This window comes from Cololabis saira, chromosome 4 (assembly GCF_033807715.1).
Source record: "Cololabis saira isolate AMF1-May2022 chromosome 4, fColSai1.1, whole genome shotgun sequence".
Lineage (NCBI taxonomy): Eukaryota > Metazoa > Chordata > Actinopteri > Beloniformes > Belonidae > Cololabis > Cololabis saira.
Genome location: NC_084590.1, coordinates 42,449,099 through 42,466,743, shown reverse-complemented (window position 1 = coordinate 42,466,743; position 17,645 = coordinate 42,449,099). Strand labels below are relative to the sequence as shown.

The window sequence follows — 17,645 nt, the reverse complement described above, 5'->3', positions numbered from 1 at the left end:
GAATGTTTTGGGTTTCACTTGTGGGAAAGTTATTTTAAAATGTATAATAGCCTGAATCCAGCTGCTTGCTTGGTTTGCATTGACCGCACCATGAACCCATAATTTTCAAAACTTCCAGTAGTTTAAAATAAATTAAAAGCTTTATTACAATACAAATCATTTAAAAACTACACTAAGATTAAGGCACATTTGCTGATGACTGATGAGTCTGCTTGGCACGAAGTTTCTGCAAAGTTTTCTGTAAAGAGACAAAAATATTGATTCAGACATCCACTGCATGAGGTGACGGTGGCCGACACTTCTATAACTTCTGAATTTAAAAAGAAAAAACTGTTTTACCTTATGAAACTCCTTGGCTTTCAGTCTGTTCTTGGCATAATCGTCCTGTCTGCTTCTGATGGTTCTCTGTTGCTTCACCTCGTCCAGCTGCTCGTACAGTCTGTAGATACACAGATGTCGTCTGTTTTCAGGCTGAAAACTCAATTTTACAGACTAAAAATTGACGAAGTTTCGAGCATTACCTGCGAGTTCTTTGGTGCATTTCAGAGACACTACGTTTCCTTTGCTCTGGTGTGCACGTCTTTACTTCATCCACTCTTTCCGGACAGATATCCGTCCCTTTAAACAATAGAAAAGTAGGTGGGAAAATGTTGCAGCTGCAAAGCATTTTGAAGAAAGCTGAGTGTCAATTTTGCTCAATAAAGTCCCATCAGGAGCAGTAAATATCAGTATAGTGCAAATTTAAGTGACAAATATCTAAGTGACATCTACAAATGTTATCGCAGATTATTAAAACTGACCAATAAATCACATTCAGTGTCAGCTGCATGAACACATGCAATCCAGGAGTGAAACGTACCTGGGGAGGGAAGCGTTTGCTGTTCAGTCTGTCCTTCCTTTGACTCGTCATTGGTTTCGTATTGAAGCTCTGCTTTAGTTTTTGTTTTACATGCGACTGATCGAACACCTTTAGCCGCAGCCTTCTGGCTCCCTTTAGATGTGGCTTTGCTTTCACATCGACTCTTTCCTCCAGCCCCTTTAGCTTTGATTTTCTCCACCCTGCAGTTGGATCTCTGAACAAGTGCTCTACGCTTCTGCTCCAAGACTTCCTGCGGGCCTCTGCTTGGACCCCACTGAATCTCCAGAACAGACACTACACATAAAGAGGGAGGAGGAAAGATTAATCTACTTTTATTCATGTCATAAAATGGACGACAAGAACAGATAATTCTAAGATATGCAAAAACAAATATATAAATACATTTAAAATCAGAGGCAGATGACAAGACTGACACAGAATAAAATGTTAAACAGAGATGAAATGCTCAAACTATTATAGATGGACGACATGACAAATGACACAAAAGGTTTCCCTCAGCAAAAGTAAACTTATGTTTAAATGAGCTTCTACAAGCATCAACAGGATGTGCTGAGGAGATTTTAAAGATGGATTCAGATTTGAATTTGATTATTTAAATATTATTTTGTAGGAGACAGTAATAATGATACATTTGGGTACAAAACTTGAATTTGTATATATTTTACAACATAAGCACAAAAGTAACTGAGCTCAGTTCAAGTGTAGAAACCCTCATTGAATGTATTATTGATTAAATACACCTCAGGTTCAGTAGTTTTACATCATCGCTCAGTTCATACACACTAATGCACACAACCACAAGACTCAGACTAACTCTCACACACAAACACAAGACACACACACACACACACTCAGACTAACTCTCTCACACTCACACACAGCTCAGTTCAAGTGTATAAACCATCATAAAATGTATTATTGATTAAATACACTTCAGGTTCAGTAGTTTAACATCATCGCTCAATACATACAACCACAAGATTCAGACTAACTCTCTCTCTCACACACAAACACATGCACACAAGCTTCTCAAGCGTAATCAAGGAAGGAGGAAAGATTAAACTACTTTTATTCATGTCATAAAATGGATGACAAGAACAAATCATTCTAAGATATGCAAAATATATAAATAAATTTAAAATCAGAAGCAGCTGTCACCAAAAACATGTCAAGCAATATTATGTCAGTAAGCACCTGGTTGTGCTGGACTGTCGTCGTCTGGAGTCTCCTCCGGCATCAGTGTGGATTCAAACCCCTGGAGGAAAAAGTTTGGTTCAGACATAAGAACCAGACTTGCCATAGAAATTAAGCTTGAACATGTACCGATTATGGATTACCTCCACCTGTTTGTCCTCCTGCTCCTCCTTAGCTCCTTCTGGACGTTCCTCTTCCTCTGTAAGGCTCCTCTCCTCCTCATGTAACGTGGTGTCCGTCAGGCTCACTAACGTTATCTCCGATTGCTCCAGGATCCCCCTTTCTCTGGCTGCTTCCTAATATCCAGTAAAAACAGATGAAAGGCACATCAGTTGATGATCGAACGCACAACTCACACCAAAAAAGTGCTGCTTTGGTCAGAAAAATAAAAAAAGGTGAAGAAGCTACTCGTACAGGTATCTGGTCTGAGACAGGAAGTTCATCTTGTGTCGACTTCATTTCTCCAGCATGTAGACAACTTGGCAAGACAGGATCTCCTTTTGAAATGTCCAGAACACGTGCGTCGTCACACGTGTTTACATCTGACAGATCCAGAGACATTTGCTCCAGATCTGGCTTCGTTGTTGGGGACAGAACCCAGACGGATTCATTGGGGGGGCAGTCTGAGATAACGAGCTGGGAGAAGGAGTCGGGGAAGACGGGGGAGGCCGCCAGGCTGCCCGGCTCCTCTGATCGAAGACGTTCAGGCGATGGTTCAGACTCGACAGAAGTATCATGGTGAGTGTCACCGTCTACAGGCGGTGTGGAGATGCCGCGTCCTTCACTGGCTGGAAACCCTCCAGGGCTGTTTGGCGAGCCGTGATCAGGCAGGTGAAACATCATGGACGGGTCGGCGGTTTCATTGTGAGTAACTTCAGCCAGCAGAGGGTGGAATGAATCTGAGCCGACAAACACTGAAGACGCTAAAACACAAAATGCAGTTATTTATTCTCAGGGAAAGACTAAAATAGAATTAAAACTTTCTATACCAGTTTAAAAATCATAATTATACCATAAATCAGCCTTTATTCTGGCGAGGTTTGAAAAAGACTTCGCAACAACGGGCAAACGAGTGATTATATACATTCACTGAGTGAATATTATGAAAGTCAAATATATATTCCTCGCTAGAAATGTAATCAAAACGCATTTTTATGCAGAAACTAACTCAAAATATTGATTTTATTCACTAAAAAATAAGAAATGTCCGCCATGTTTTTTTTTTTTTTGTATTCAGTCCGCAAATGACGACGAAAAGCATTCTGGGAATTTTTTCTGATTCATAGCCACTACCCTCGTTTTCCGCACTCCCCCTAGATCAGGGGTCGGCAACCCAAAATGTTGAAAGAGCCATATTGGACCAAAAACACAAAAAACGAATATGTCTGGAGCCGCAAAAAATGAAAGGTCTTGTATCAGCCTTAGAATGAAGACAAATGGTGAAAGGAGAAATGTCGAAAAAAAGTCAAAATGTGGAGAAAAAAGTCAAAATTTAGAGAAAAAAGTCAAAATGTTGAGATTAATGTTGAAGTACAATCTCGAGAAAAAAAGTTCAAATGTTGAGAAAAAAGTGGAAATGTCAAGAAAAAAGTCGAAATGTCGAGATTAAAAAAGGAAGAAAAAGTGGAAAAAAGGAAAGAAAGAAGAAAAAAAAAAAACAAGAAAAGAAAGAAAAAAAAGGAAAAAAAAGAGAAAAAAGAGAAAAAAAGAGAAAATAAAGACAAAGAAAGAGAAAAAAAGGAAAAAAAGAAAAAAGGGAAAAAGAGAAAGAAGAAAAAAGCAAAAAAAAACAGGTAAAGGAAAAAAAGGTGAAACATTTTTTAAAAAGCTCCAGGAGCCACTAGGGCGGCGCTAAGTGTCATGCGGCTCTAGAGCCGCGGGTTGCCGACCCTTGCCCTAGATGAAAAGAGGAATTGGGACACCACTACCCTCACGGGAACGCGCAAAATTTAGGGTTAGTGCTGAAAAGTAGGGGTAGGGGGTGTATTGGGACAGGGCCTAAAACACAAAATGCAGTTATTTATTCTCAAGGAAAGACTAAAATAGAATTAAAACTTTCTATACCAGTTTTTTTAAAGATGTATTTTGTTAATGTAGACAACAAATATCCACCATAATGTTGGAAATCTGGACCTTCAGCCCTCTGGGATTCCACTTCCCCCGGGCTGGTTTGGTTCTGCTGTGCCTGGTTCTGTGGATTCACATCCGGGACAGACGGATGGGGTGATGAGACCTGGGGAGGCCGGCTCAGGTTTGACTGCATGCTGCCTTCAGCGGAGACACCCAGAACCCCGTGGCTTCTTTCAGCTGCAAACAGCAGAGGAACTTTGTGGTACACCACGAACAAATACTTTACAACCTTATCGACTTCTACGTCGAGCAGCCATCTTACCTGAGCTTCCTGTGAGATGAACAAGAGATTCATCCAGCTCACCAACCAGCGGTCTCATCCCGCTCTCCTCAGGAGTTTCATTCAACCACGACGGCTCGGAAACAATTTGACCCGCATAAAAGTCCTGGCCGGCACTCAGCCAATGAGCGCTGGACTGATGGGAGAGGCGGCCAATCATCCGACTCAGAGTGGAATCCCATCCGCCTGGATCACCGTTCAGTGACGCCGCCGGTCTTGGTAGGTGGCCGATCATGGATGAGTGAGCTGATGGCTGGCCGACCAGCTGCTCCAGGGCCGAGTCCTTCTGATCCGCGACGAGACAGGACGACTGGTCGGCCAGCTGGCCAATCAGAGGCCGGAACGAGTCCTGCTCCTGACCCTGGCCTGAGAAATGCTCTTGGAGAGGACTGACCGCACCATGTAAACCCTACGGAAACAGCACACAAAGAATTAATAGGTTTTAAAGCCTTTTTTCTTCTAAGGGGCGTTTTATTTATGGGTCAATGACGAATAAGGATTTTCAACAGGTCAATTTTAAAATGATAAAAAAAAGAATATCTATTGCAGTAGTTCAAACATTAAGAATGTTGTGTACACATAAATTCATATAAAAATTTTAAATTAAGTGATTTCAGTTTTTTGTCAAGATGAATTGGCACTAGCCTTAAAAAAGGTAATGTGGTGCAACCACGATTCATATTATAATAAATTAATTTCCTTAACATCTTTTTTTTTTTTTACAAGTTGTCAGTATTATACAGAAATGGTTGTTTTTTTAATGGTCGCGCCACATGATATTTCATAAAATGGACATCATCAGTCAAACTTCGTTTGTATATTATGATGTAAATATAAATACATATGTGTTGCAATCTTACACACTACAAGACATTTCGGAAATCATGCCAGATAGGGCAGAAGATTGATTTAAATACATTTAGAGTGATTTAAAAAAGAGTTTTTAAAACAAGAGTCATGGTCGGACGGTCGCACCACATGACATTTTGACGCTTAAAACAACAACAAAATCCCAAATAACTAGTATTTTTTGTAAAATTCAAGTGAGTCCATATGTGGGACAGGTAGTTCATATATCTGGTATTTTTTTATCCATTTAAACCTTTTTTGAATTGAAAAAAAAAAAAAAAAAAAAAAAAAAAAAAAAATCACATCATTGACACTTATGTAAAATTCAACCACAACCAATGACAAAAAAGCACTAATTTGAAGTTCAGCCTTTTTGGAGAATCATACAATCATATACACAATTTGACTTACTTTTTGAGGGTTTCAAAAAGTAAGCAGGAAGATGTGTCAAAGATATGTCACAACATAGTGCTTTCATTCCTAAAAAAAGACTGGATGTAACTATAATCCTTTGGTGTTGTAAATAACAAACCAATGACCGTCTTCCAGCCAAGAAGCAAACTGAAATTAAAAAAAAAAAAAAAAAAATTCTACACACATGTTCACATTTTAAAACATCAAAATTTACATTTCTTGTTAATTAAAGCGCTTTAATCATTTTCCAAGTGGCCTTGAAGTATTTGGGTGTTTACCGAGTCACTGACCGGTCCGCTCGTCTGTGCTCCTGCCGTCAGTGACAGAAGAGTCTGACGACCTGGAGAGTTTTCATCCACCCTGCTCGTCTCCGACAGTCGAACCAGATAATGTTCAGAAACGGAAGAGTCATGCTCCTCCACGTTTGAGCCTTCACCGCCTGCAAAACATACAAATATAAAACAGTGTTGTAACACAGGAAAGCCTTCAGGAGATTTTAACAATAAAGATTGACTGTTAAGTGTGATAAAAATGCAGCAAGTACCAGTTATTCTTCCTGTACTGTTCAGAGAAACGTCGAGCTCCTTTGTGTATTTGTCAATGATGCGCTGGATGCTGCTGTCGTCGAACACGGAGTCTATAGAGACGCCAGGAGGAGCAGCAGGACTTCCCTCAAAACTGAAGCTCTGACCACACGGAGACGACACGCTGCTCAGATCTGCTCCACTACCGTTATCCAAACGGTGTCTGAGGTCCAAACTTTTATCTGTTTGAGTTAAAGAAAAAGATAAAAGTACATTTAGGCAGAAATTCTTATATTGTTAAACCAAGTATTCAGATTATTCCAGATTTTCTGAGCTCAAGCTGCAGAGATGTGTTGCAAGATGTTCATATTACTAACAAAGGCTAATCTTAAGGAAAATTAGAGTTGATCCTCACCGGCGTTCCCGTTTTGTTCGGGGTCAGTGGTGATGTAGCTGCCGGTGGAGATGGTGGTGGAGAGACAGTCGGACTCTGGAGGCAGAATACAAGACTGACACAGAATAAAATGTTAAACAGAGACGAAATGCTCAAACTATTATAGATGGACGACATGACAACACAAAAAGTTTCCCTCAGCAAAAGTAAACGTATGTTTAAATGAGCTTCTACAAGCATCAACAGGATGTGCTGAGGAGATTTTAAAGATGGATTCAGATTTGAATTTTATTTGATATTTTTTTGTAGGAGACAGTAATAATGATACATTTGGGTACAAAACTTGAATTTGTATATATTTTACAACATAAGCACAAAAGTAATGGAGCTCAGTTCAAGTGTAGAAACCATCATTGAATGTATTATTGATTAAATACACCTCAGGTTCAGTAGTTTTACATCATCGCTCAGTACAAACAACACTAATGCGCACACACACACACACTCTCTCACTCACTCAGACTAACACACACACACACACACACACACACACACACACACACACACACACACACACACACAAGCTTCTCAAGCGTAATCAAGGGCTGAGGGACTCACAGTCCACTGAGCTCTCAGATTTGGCTAAGTTTCATCATTGATCCACAGCATGTGAACCTCAGAGTGAATCTAAGTTAATCGTTGAAATCCATCTCCTTCGTTTCAGAGATTCATCATTACATCCGTCTGCATAACGTGTTGGAATGTGGCCATATTTAAGGAGGCGGTCTGGTTACCTGTGTGAGAGATCTGTAACCTGTTACTGCAGGAACAGAGAGGTCAGCTCCTCTCCCAGAGTCAGAGGAAGGCGTTGAGATTAATTTCAGGACTGAATCTGGAAAACACAGCAGCCAATTGTATTCTCTCTCTTTTTTTTTTTTTTTTTTTAAATCACCTACCATTTCCATTTGCCTGCCGTCTACATACCAGAGTCTGAGGTTTCTAGACATGATCCTGCACCCGTCAGCAGCCTTTCCTTCCAGAGGAAAAAACTTGATCCCTCTGAGCTGCTTTGTCCTTCAGCAGTCTGCTCTTCACTGATGGAAACCGATGAGGATTCCAACCCCTCCTGTTGACCCCAGTCTGCAGCGAGTGAAGGCTCTTTAACATAATCTTCTGGCCCTGGAGACGTGACAAAAATAATTGATCTTAAATTTAGGATGAAAAAAGGGTCGTTTTACATTGGAGTCTAAATTTGAGGCTGAACAGACCTGTGACTTGGCTGCTTTTGACTGGCGTCTCCACCTCTTGAATAGCACTGAGCTCATGTTGTTCCGTCATCATCTCCCTGAAGCCCAACTTTATGCGCGTCACAGGGGGTTTAAGTGCTCGAGGAGGATGGAGTCCTGAAGGAGGTGGAAGTTCAGTAGGAAGACTGTTCTCAGCAACAGGAGCTTGAATGAGGGAAGAAGAAAAAAAAAATGTTATTTGAAATAGAAAGCAAACCATGTAATTTAACTTGCAACTATATTTTGGCATAACAGACTGACTATAACTACAGGAATGTCTCAGAAAATTAGAATATTGTGATAAAGTTCTTTATTTTCTGTAATGCAATTAAAAAAAAACAAAAACGTCATACATTCTGGGTTCATTACCAAATAAACTGAAATATTGCAAGCCTTTTATTATTTTAATATAGCTGATTATGGCTAACAGTTTAAGATTAAGATTCCCAGAATATTCAAATTTTTTGAGATAGGATATTTGAGTTTTCTTAAGCTGTAAGCCATGATCAGCAATATTAAAATAATAAAGGCTTGCAATATTTCAGTTGATTTGTAATGAATCCAGAATGTATGACATTTTTGTTTTTGTAATTGCATTACAGAAAATCACAATATTCTTATTTTCTGAGACAGTCCTGTAAGTGTAGTTTCAATGATGAATAGGTGTTTTTGTTCAGTTGTGATTTCTGCTAACTGATGAAACCAGAAGTGGGATATGGAGATATAAATGAATAATGGAAACCATTTTATATTCTGAAATTAACATGGTCATCACCTGTCCGACTACAGTTGGGCTGCATTTCTTCTGGAGAGTTGTCTCTCTCCTCAGGATCCTCCAGGTGAGACAAACTCCCCCCATTTGACTCCTCTATAGCCTTCAGCAGGGATGCAAGCAGTTGTAGGCGTTTCTGACCAATGTCCTCGTGATGCAGCACTTCACGGGGCGAGTGTGAAACAGGCTGTGGGTGGGAGAAAACACTATCAGGGTTGGTTTTTTTTTTCTCCCCATGTACTGGATGGTTAAAAAGTTAAACTTGCACTCAAAACATTTCAGCTGAGGTAGGTTCCTCAGATGATTTGCTTGAATTAAACTTCTACTTACTTGTTCAGATGTATCAATCAGAGCCTGCAATGCCTCCTTTTGTTTCTTCATCTGCTCCATTTCCACTTCCTGCCTCCACATCTGCTCCTCTCGCCTCCGCCTCTCATCTTCTTGCAGCCTCTGCTGAAGTGACACTGCCTCCCTCTGCTCCTCCACCCGCTGCCGGGTCTCCTGCAACTCCCGCCGCTGGGCCTCCTGCAACTCCCGCCGCCGGGCCTCCTGCAACTCCCGCCTCCGGACCTCCTCCTCTCTGGAGCTCAGGGACCCAGATTGCAGGCCCGAGTATAGAGGTGAACTATCTGTGATGTGCGATCTGATGACTCCAAAACGATCCGAGGCTGGCTGGAGAGGGTTGCTGGTTGAGTGACGTGAGGTGAAAAGGTTGCAAGGCAGTTGCTCTTTAGTGAAAGAAGATGGCCTCAGTCTCTCTGGAAGATGCTCTGTTACGCTCTCCATTATTCTGTCCGTCAGCCGGGTGGGGAGATCTGGCGTCTGGATGCTGAGCATGCTTGAAACGGATTCATCTGACAGCAACTTGGAGCCAACGCTCACACTGGCGGCAGGGCGGCGAGGTAAAGCAGATGTGTCTGAATCTCTTGCGGAAACGTCTACATATGTTGGTCTATTGTGAATGTACGTAGGCACTGTTGCGGGGAGCTGAAGAGCCGCTGGAAGGTGTTCAGACGGTGGACTAAACAGTGGCGGCTGAATCACACCTGGAGGCACAACAGCTGGCCTCAATGATCTGGAGGTCATGTAGCGAAGTCGTAGAGCTCGCTGGTATTCCTCCAGACGCTGGCGAGCGACCTCCACCGATCTCTGGTGTACTCTGAGTGAGGGGGAGACACACTGCTTACTTGTTTATAATCTGGTTTTAGGAATAAAAGACCTGAATACATAAAAAAAAATAGAAAGAAGGTGAGAGAAGGCAGGACCCACACCTGTTTTGTTCCAACAGCCGTCGTTGGTATTCTCGAATCCTTCTGGTGTGGTCATCTTCACCTGCAGGAGGTACTGGCTGCAGAGGACAGACAGGAACCAGAAAGGAAATTGTTCATTTGAGGGAGAAAGAAACATATAGGCCTCTGCATCCTGGATACTGAACTGTGGGCAACAAACAACACCTCATCAATGTCTCAAGAAATCAAATACAACTTAATCCAGGGATAAATGAGAAGGCCTACCTCTGATGTTATATCAGCGGACACAGAGGTGACTTCCTGGTCACAGGCAGGTCCAGCTGGTTGGTTACTGGTTACTTCCTGGGTCACAGTAGCCTTCAGATATTCCCTCTCCTGCTGAGCTTCAAGCAACATCTCCTCCAGTTTGGCTTTTTGCTCTTCCAGCTCCTGCAGCAAAAACATCTGATGCTGCTTCTCCCTTTCGAGCTCATCTTCCTGCAGAAAAAAAGAAAATATTCAAAAAACACAGAACATTCAAAAAAAAAAACTGTTTTTAATCATTGACCATAGGAGCAATTATATACTAACTTTGCAGCTTTGATTTTGTACAGGCTGGGCATATAATAAATGACAAATTAAGTAAACAGAACAAACATTTGACCCCCCCCTTTTTTTAAATTTTAAACAGAAGGTTACTGGAGATAATTTTGAACAAGACAAAGTGGCACTTCTTTAAATCCGCAACGCGTTATGAAACTACGTTCACAGGATTCTGCCTTATAGAGAAGCTAATGACTAATGAAAATAACGAGAAACATCTGGTTCAAGCAATTCTGACCAATCAGTATTACCACATGAAGGTGTTGGGAAACTGAAATCAGGTTTTAAATTTAATAGGGTCCTGCGTGTCTCCTTGTATCAACACACCTGTTTCTAATTAACTGATTGTCGTCTCCTTATCATCAAGCTCTGCACAAAGCTGTTAAAAACACAGCCATATTAGGGTATGTTGAAGCAAAGAAAGATCTAAAATATGCAGGACAGCAGCCCTCAAGGGCTAGTGTTGGACACCCCAGGTCCAAGACGACTCATTAACTAACATAGAAATAAAAAAAAGGTTTAAGAAGCCAGACTGTTAAAGGCTGTGGCTGCCATATCAGCCGTCATAAGCTCCCTTTATTTACATTGAATTTAAATACATGAACAAAGACTGGGATCCTTAATAATATCTGTGGCATTAGAAACAAAAAACTCAGTATTTTCTTTCGTAAAAAACAATTGCTACAGTATGTACTATATTGTACCCTTTTCTTTCTTTCGTCTTCATATTCTTGGATTCTGCTGGACAGCACATCAGGATATAACGTGTCCGATGCATCTGGCTGGTTCGTCGGCTCCACAGCTGTTCAAATCAAACACAAAAAACATGACTTTCTAATAGCAAATATAGATCGTATCAGTAGGGCTGTACTATTTTGGAAAATAATCTAATTGCGATTCAAATGTAAATATGGAAAAGAATGAGACTAATTTAAACAAATGCAAACTATATGTGTAATATATATACACAGGACTGTCTCAGAAAATTAGAATATTGTGATAAAGTTCTTTATTTTCTGTAATGCAATTAAAAAAACAAAAATGTCATACATTCTGGATTCATTACAAATCAACTGAAATATTGCAAGCCTTTTATTATTTTAATATTGCTGATTATGGTTTACAGTTTAAGATTAAGATTCCCAGAATATTCAAATTTTTTGAGATAGGATATTTGAGTTTTCTTAAGCTGTAAACCATGATCAGCAATATTAAAATATTAAAAGGCTTGCAATATTTCAGTTGATTTGTAATGAATCCAGAATGTATGACATTTTTGTTTTTGTAATTGCATTACAGAAAATCACAATATTCTAATTTTCTGAGACAGTCCTGTATATTAAAAGGACATATTCATTCAGTTTAATGATAATACAGAGGACTGACTAACCTGGTGTTAACGCAGCAGGCTCAGGGAGTTCAGCTGGGGTACGTTGGTCTCTCTCCTCACTGGGCAGAGAGCCCGTTTCAATCTGATCTGTGAAGACTGTTGGTGAATCAGCAGGAAGGTCATGACTGCTGCGATGAATCCACTCATTCCTCTGGCCTCTGATACGATCCAGAAGTTTCTTTAGCGCCAGTTTTGGAGCAGGCCTCAAAAATTCCACTGCAAGCCAAAAGAAATAAAAAATAAATTGTCTAACTTGATGATGAAGGGACTTCAAATCAAGATTACAGTGTACAAGTTAGAATATTAATAACAAGAATTTTTAATAAAGAAAAAATTATTTCCATAATTCATTATAAATAATCATATTGGCAAACATTGCGTCACCTTCAGCAGATGTTTCCTCCTCAGTGCTTCCAGCCTCTTGCTCAGTGTCATGCTGCGTGTTATTTTCCGATTCAGGGTTTTCATCCAGTGTAACATCCAGCTCTTGGTCCTGGCTGCCAGTAGACACGGCTGGAAGTGGCTCAGGGACCAGCTCAATCAACAAGTCACCTTTGACCCCTAAGATGAGACAATTTTCAAGTTAAAAAGGAGGCTTGCATTTTCTGAAAAACATTTAAAAAAAAGCCACACTTTGTACCGATACTACTTTTGCCAGACTTTCCACGCTCACATTAACACAGTATTGTCAGTGGATCTTTTGTGAATAGATCCATACGCCCATGTAGTCACACTTGGTATCACTCTATTGAGTGGCTTTAAGACAGGGTTAGGCAGTTCTGGTCCTCGAGAGCCGCTGTCCAGTAGGTTTTAAATGTTTATTTGCTTTAACGTGCTTGATTCAAATTAATGGTTGTCATCTTGAGGATCAGAATAGTCCATCCCTGCTTTTAAGAGAATGCCCTTTAATAATATTTGCATGGTTTTCATGTGAACCAATAGCCTGTGAACTATTAATTTATTTAAATGCAATTTACAACTAAATGCCAAATGAGGAAATGGTCCTTACACCTCTCACCAGTATACATGTCCTCAAAGCCAAACTCCATCTCTCTTTGGAATTCCTCCCTCGTCTCCTGTCTCTTGTACAGAGGCTGGAAGATCTGTGACGGCATCTGGGACACCTGCTGTCTCCTCCTCAGCAGGTCTGTCTGCTGCATGTGCTCCAGTTCAACCAGTAAATGCTCGCGGTCCTGAATGAGACGATGAAAACCAACCAATAAATAACAGGCTGCACTTAATCACTACGAGTATTTCTCTTTTCATCGATAACATTGGCATTGGATGTTATGATGATATGAGATGAGTGCTGAATTTGGATTGTCCACAGACTCTTTGTCGCTAGGACACGTGTTAGACAGCTGCTCATTGATTTCTGACACTACTTGTATGCAGTGGTTTTTTGTAACATGTAAATATTAAGTTAGTTCATATATTAACAAACACAGGAAATATATATGCACACATTAAATCTGAAGTTGTGGACTGAACAAGTTCAGATGGCATTTGTTAAACCCGTCACTGTACAATGTAGGACCGGCAACTTGGAACCATCTTTTGTCTGCCAGAGTCATTGTTGTAGCTCGTGTAAGTAAAAGGTGAAAGTACCTCAAAAGCAATCTTCCCTACAGCAACTTCAACATATTTTCTAATCAGACGGACTCACATAAGCATCATACTGAATGCGGTTCTGAAACATAATTCCTTCATCTGTAGATCTTCATGTAAATCTACAGATTAAAATCTACTGCTGACTTTCACATAAAATGGTCAATCTTAATATTTTGATTAATTTGTTTTCACGTTGGAACAAACGTCAGGTCTATTTATCCAGTAAGCTGTACCTGCACAAGCTGTTCCCTCCTCAGAGCTTGCCTCCCCCGGACACGAGCTTTCTCCAGCTGCTCCTCCCTCCTCCTCTTTGCTTCCCTCTGCAGGTCTACGAGTCTCCTGGCCTCCAGCTCAGCTTCCTCATGGGCATTAGTCTGCAGATCCACCCACAGGTTACAAAAGTTTGACAGAAAAGGGACAAACAAACCTAATTCATAAAGAATAATTGGACTTACCTCATCTGCCTCTGCCTGTCTCTGTACAGTGTTCTCATGCATGTGGTAATGTGTGGCAGCAAAGGCACTCGCATCCAGTTTCTTTACTACATGAGGCTTCTTGGAGTCAATATTCTATTTGAACAGGAAGAGACATGTATTTTAGTCTACACCAATCCTAAACTACACAACTTGAAAAGATCTCTGGCCAGCTGCATCTCGGACGCAGTCCTGCTCGTCTTGTGAAGATGTGTGTGTGTGTGTGTGTGTGTGTGTGTGTGTGTGTGTGTGTGTGTGTGTGTGTGTGTGTGTGTGTGTGTGTGTGTGTGTATACATTTACTGATTTTGTAATAGTAAAGTTATTTTAGTTTAACTTTGTGTTCTCTCGCTCTCTTTTTTTGTTTTTCACAGTGTACAATAAGCAAAAATCATATTTAATTTTTTATTTTTATTTTTTTTGCCCTATCTGGTCAACTGAAAATGTTCTAACTGCTCTTATTTTTAATGTGGGTTACCTGAATGGGGTTTGGGGGAGGGGGAGGGAGGCTGGCCACTTTTGCTGATCTTTCCCTTTCTGCTTCCAGTACTTTCTTCCTGGCATTGATGAATCTAGAGAAAACCAAATATGTCATTTAATGTTGTTATTTCTAAAGAAATTACAGACATCTTTAAAGGAAACGTTTATCAAGGGTCTTACTTGTTTTGCCTTTCATGCTCTTTGAGCTTCTGTGTTTTGAGCTCTTTAAGGGCTCCTCGATATCGCTCCTCTGCTTTGGCGTGGTTTTCTTCCTCCCTCTGAGCAATGGCTGCAAGGTCCGGTTCCTTGAGAGAAATCAAGAGAAATCACGTCACCAGGTCATAAACCGTTTATATAAGAAGAGTTGTGGCTCATGAAGACAACAAACACGTGCAGTGTTATTTTAGAACAATTTTTTTCTTACATTTTCTCTTGCACTCCTGTGTCCCTGACCGAGAAGCTGGAGGCTCTCTTGGTACAACCTCTGTAGAGTGTCGAGTTTCTCTCTCTGCTGTTGCTCCCAGTCCTCCTTCAGCTTTTCCTCCAGTTGTCGGAGTTCATCCTGCCGTCTTTGCTTAACCTCATGGCAGATCTGCAGTGAAATGCATCTCTGCTGTTGCCGCACCTGAACATAAATGTAAAAGGCTTCTTTAAAAACTTATACTTTGAGTGAGGCTAACAAACTGAACCAAATCAGGGCTGATTCAAGTTTGAATCCTGTAACAAGGCAGCATGTTGAAGAACATTTAGATATATATATATATATATATATATATATATATATATATATATATATGTGTGTGTGTGTGTGTGTGTGTGTGTGTGTGTGTGTGTGTAGAAGTGACAACAATGTCTCTTTTTTATACTAACAACATTATTATTAAACCTTTATTTCATCAGACAAGCAATTAAAGGTGACCTATTATGGCATTTAATGTATATTTTAAACAGGCCTTGAATGTCTTAAAAACAATCTAAAGCTTGTTTTTTCTACATAAATCATAAATCCAGCCTGTGGGCCATGTCACTAGTTTTACCGCTTCTAACCTCTTTTTCTGCGCCTCATTTAGGGAAGGGGGGGGTATGATAATGAGGCTCTGTGCTGATTGGCTCCCTGAATGACGCGTAGCAGGGGAGGAGCATAAACCTCGCTCTGCCAGAGCAGCCCGAGCCTGTAAATTATCACAACACTGAATGTTCACAAATGGAAACTTTATTGTTAAAAAAATAAAATATGAGTTGTATATAAATAACATTTATGCACTATTTAAGCCGGATCTACCCGGCGGATGCTGAACGCTGGCCCCGGAGCCACGCCGGGCGCCCGGGAGCAGTGCTGTTGGAGCAGCGCGGATCACCGCGGCTTTAACCAGGGAATCTGACCGGTTCCGACCGGCCGGGACCGCAGGAACCGGCCTGGACTGATAGCAGGGACTCCCGGGGACCGACCAGCGGAATTTCAGCCGGATCTGCCCGGCGGATGCTGCGCGACGGGCGCCCGGCGCACAGATCGGCTCCGGAGCGCATCCTGTGCGCATCGTCGGTTACCGGTGATCAAACCGACAGATTTGCCTGAAAATCTCGGAGGGTGAAGCTGGTCCAGCATGGGACGGACCCCCGAGGACCCAGCTCCCAAACCACCCGGGAACCTGGATGATTTAACCCGGATCCGCTCCGCCGCGGCGCCGCGTCCGACTGGCTGAAGGAAGCAGCGCTCCAGCAGCGGAGAGAGCTGGTTGTGGGCGTGGTTTCAGCAGCGGAGGCTGAACCTATGGAAATCTGCTCCTGTCGTTACGTAACGACAGGAGCAGATTCTAATCGGCTCAAAAAAAACCACGTGACACTGGGGGACTCTGTAAGGCGGGGGTCAGAGAGCTTGCAGAAATTCATGGTATTTTGTCTCCCCTGTGCTGGCAGGGTGAGGGGAGACCACTTTATATATGTTAAAACAAGAAAAAACGTGTTTTTCATAATAGGTCCCCTTTAAGGACAGGTTCTTATTCACAAATGTGGCCCAAGGCCAAGGCTCTTTGAGAGGGTCCTACAACATAAGACAGGTTATTTAAAGTTACAATAACAAACAATTAAAATCAAATACAATAGAATAAAACATTTAACGATGACAAACAGCAAGTTCAAAGTGTAATTAACTAGCCTTCCAGCTTCAGATTCACGATGCACCTCAGAAGTAGATAATGAAAGGATTTAACATCAACCAGAATTTCAAATTTCCAAGATTTCTGCAGTTTTTGATCAGTTACAATAACTATTCCTGTTGACCAGCTACACAATAACCAATGAAGACATTTCCTAGAGAAAAGTATTACACTTTGTGGTATGAAATACAGGACTGTCTCAGAAAATTAGAATATTGTGATAAAGTTCTTTATTTTCTGTAATGCAATTAAAAAAACTAAAATGTCATACATTCTGGATTCATTACAAATCAACTGAAATATTGCAAGCCTTTTATTATTTTAATATTGCTGATTATGGCTTACAGTTTAAGATTAAGATTCCCAGAATATTCTAATTTTTTGAGATAGGATATTTTAGTTTTCTTAAACTGTAAGCCATGATCAGCAATATTAAAATAATAAAAGGCTTGCAATATTTCAGTTGATTTGTAATGAATCTAGAATGTATGACATTTTTGTTTTTGTAATTGCATGACAGAAAATCACAATATTCTGATTTTCTGAGACAATCCTGTATATACATTTTAACATACAAACACATTGTCACGAGTTAATACTCAGATTTGAAGTGAAGTGAGACACAAAACGTGTTATTAAGAGCTGACTTTTACCTGCAACAAACGCAGTTTTCTTCTTCTTTCCTGCTCCTCGCGTATTATCCTAGCCTCCTCATTGGGACTGGGTCTTATTCTGGACACTTTTCTCTTCATCTCCCGCAGGTAAAATCATCTTCTGAAAAAAGCGAAAGGCAGCTGTGGCTAATCTGGGCTAGCTCCGACCCGTCTAAGGTACTTACTACCAACACAGAGGCGTGAAACGTCTTAATCAACCACTCAAAATATAAAATAAACGTGCAAACATTCAAAATATAAAATACACGTGTACTAACAATCCCAAGTTGAAGCCTAAATTAATGCTTGTCGTTGTGTTTACTTTCCTT

General features: G+C 40.8%; 1 protein-coding gene across 1 annotated transcript; it reads right to left on the bottom strand.

Moving 5' to 3' along the window:
* Positions 1-116: 116 nt before the first annotated feature.
* Positions 117-17,645, bottom strand: cep295 (centrosomal protein 295). The gene is made up of 29 exons (XM_061720581.1): positions 17,317-17,645; positions 14,932-15,132; positions 14,688-14,812; positions 14,506-14,599; positions 14,012-14,125; positions 13,790-13,930; positions 12,964-13,138; positions 12,330-12,506; positions 11,946-12,161; positions 11,260-11,357; positions 10,238-10,450; positions 9,995-10,071; positions 9,054-9,882; positions 8,727-8,910; positions 7,934-8,116; positions 7,650-7,844; positions 7,460-7,557; positions 6,687-6,780; positions 6,292-6,513; positions 6,026-6,186; positions 4,467-4,893; positions 4,208-4,381; positions 2,489-2,997; positions 2,218-2,370; positions 2,075-2,135; positions 860-1,153; positions 522-618; positions 340-439; positions 117-238 (listed from the first exon to the last, which is right to left on the bottom strand). The coding sequence occupies exons 1-29, from the start codon at positions 17,413-17,415 to the stop codon at positions 179-181; spliced, it is 5,571 nt and encodes a 1,856-aa protein (XP_061576565.1). The 5' UTR covers positions 17,416-17,645; the 3' UTR covers positions 117-178.

What these genes read in the sequence shown, in the direction of transcription:
- cep295 (XM_061720581.1), bottom strand. Translation starts at nt 17,415, where the DNA reads ATGAAGAGAAAAGTGTCCAGAATAAGACCCAGTCCCAATGAGGAGGCT. An exon ending in GAAAACTGCGTTTGTTGCAG is followed by an intron (nt 15,133 to 17,316) that starts GTAAAAGTCAGC and finishes ATTTATGTTCAG; the next exon opens with GTGCGGCAACAGCAGAGATG. An exon ending in CGGCTGTTGGAACAAAACAG is followed by an intron (nt 9,883 to 9,994) that starts GTGTGGGTCCTG and finishes CCCCTCACTCAG; the next exon opens with AGTACACCAGAGATCGGTGG.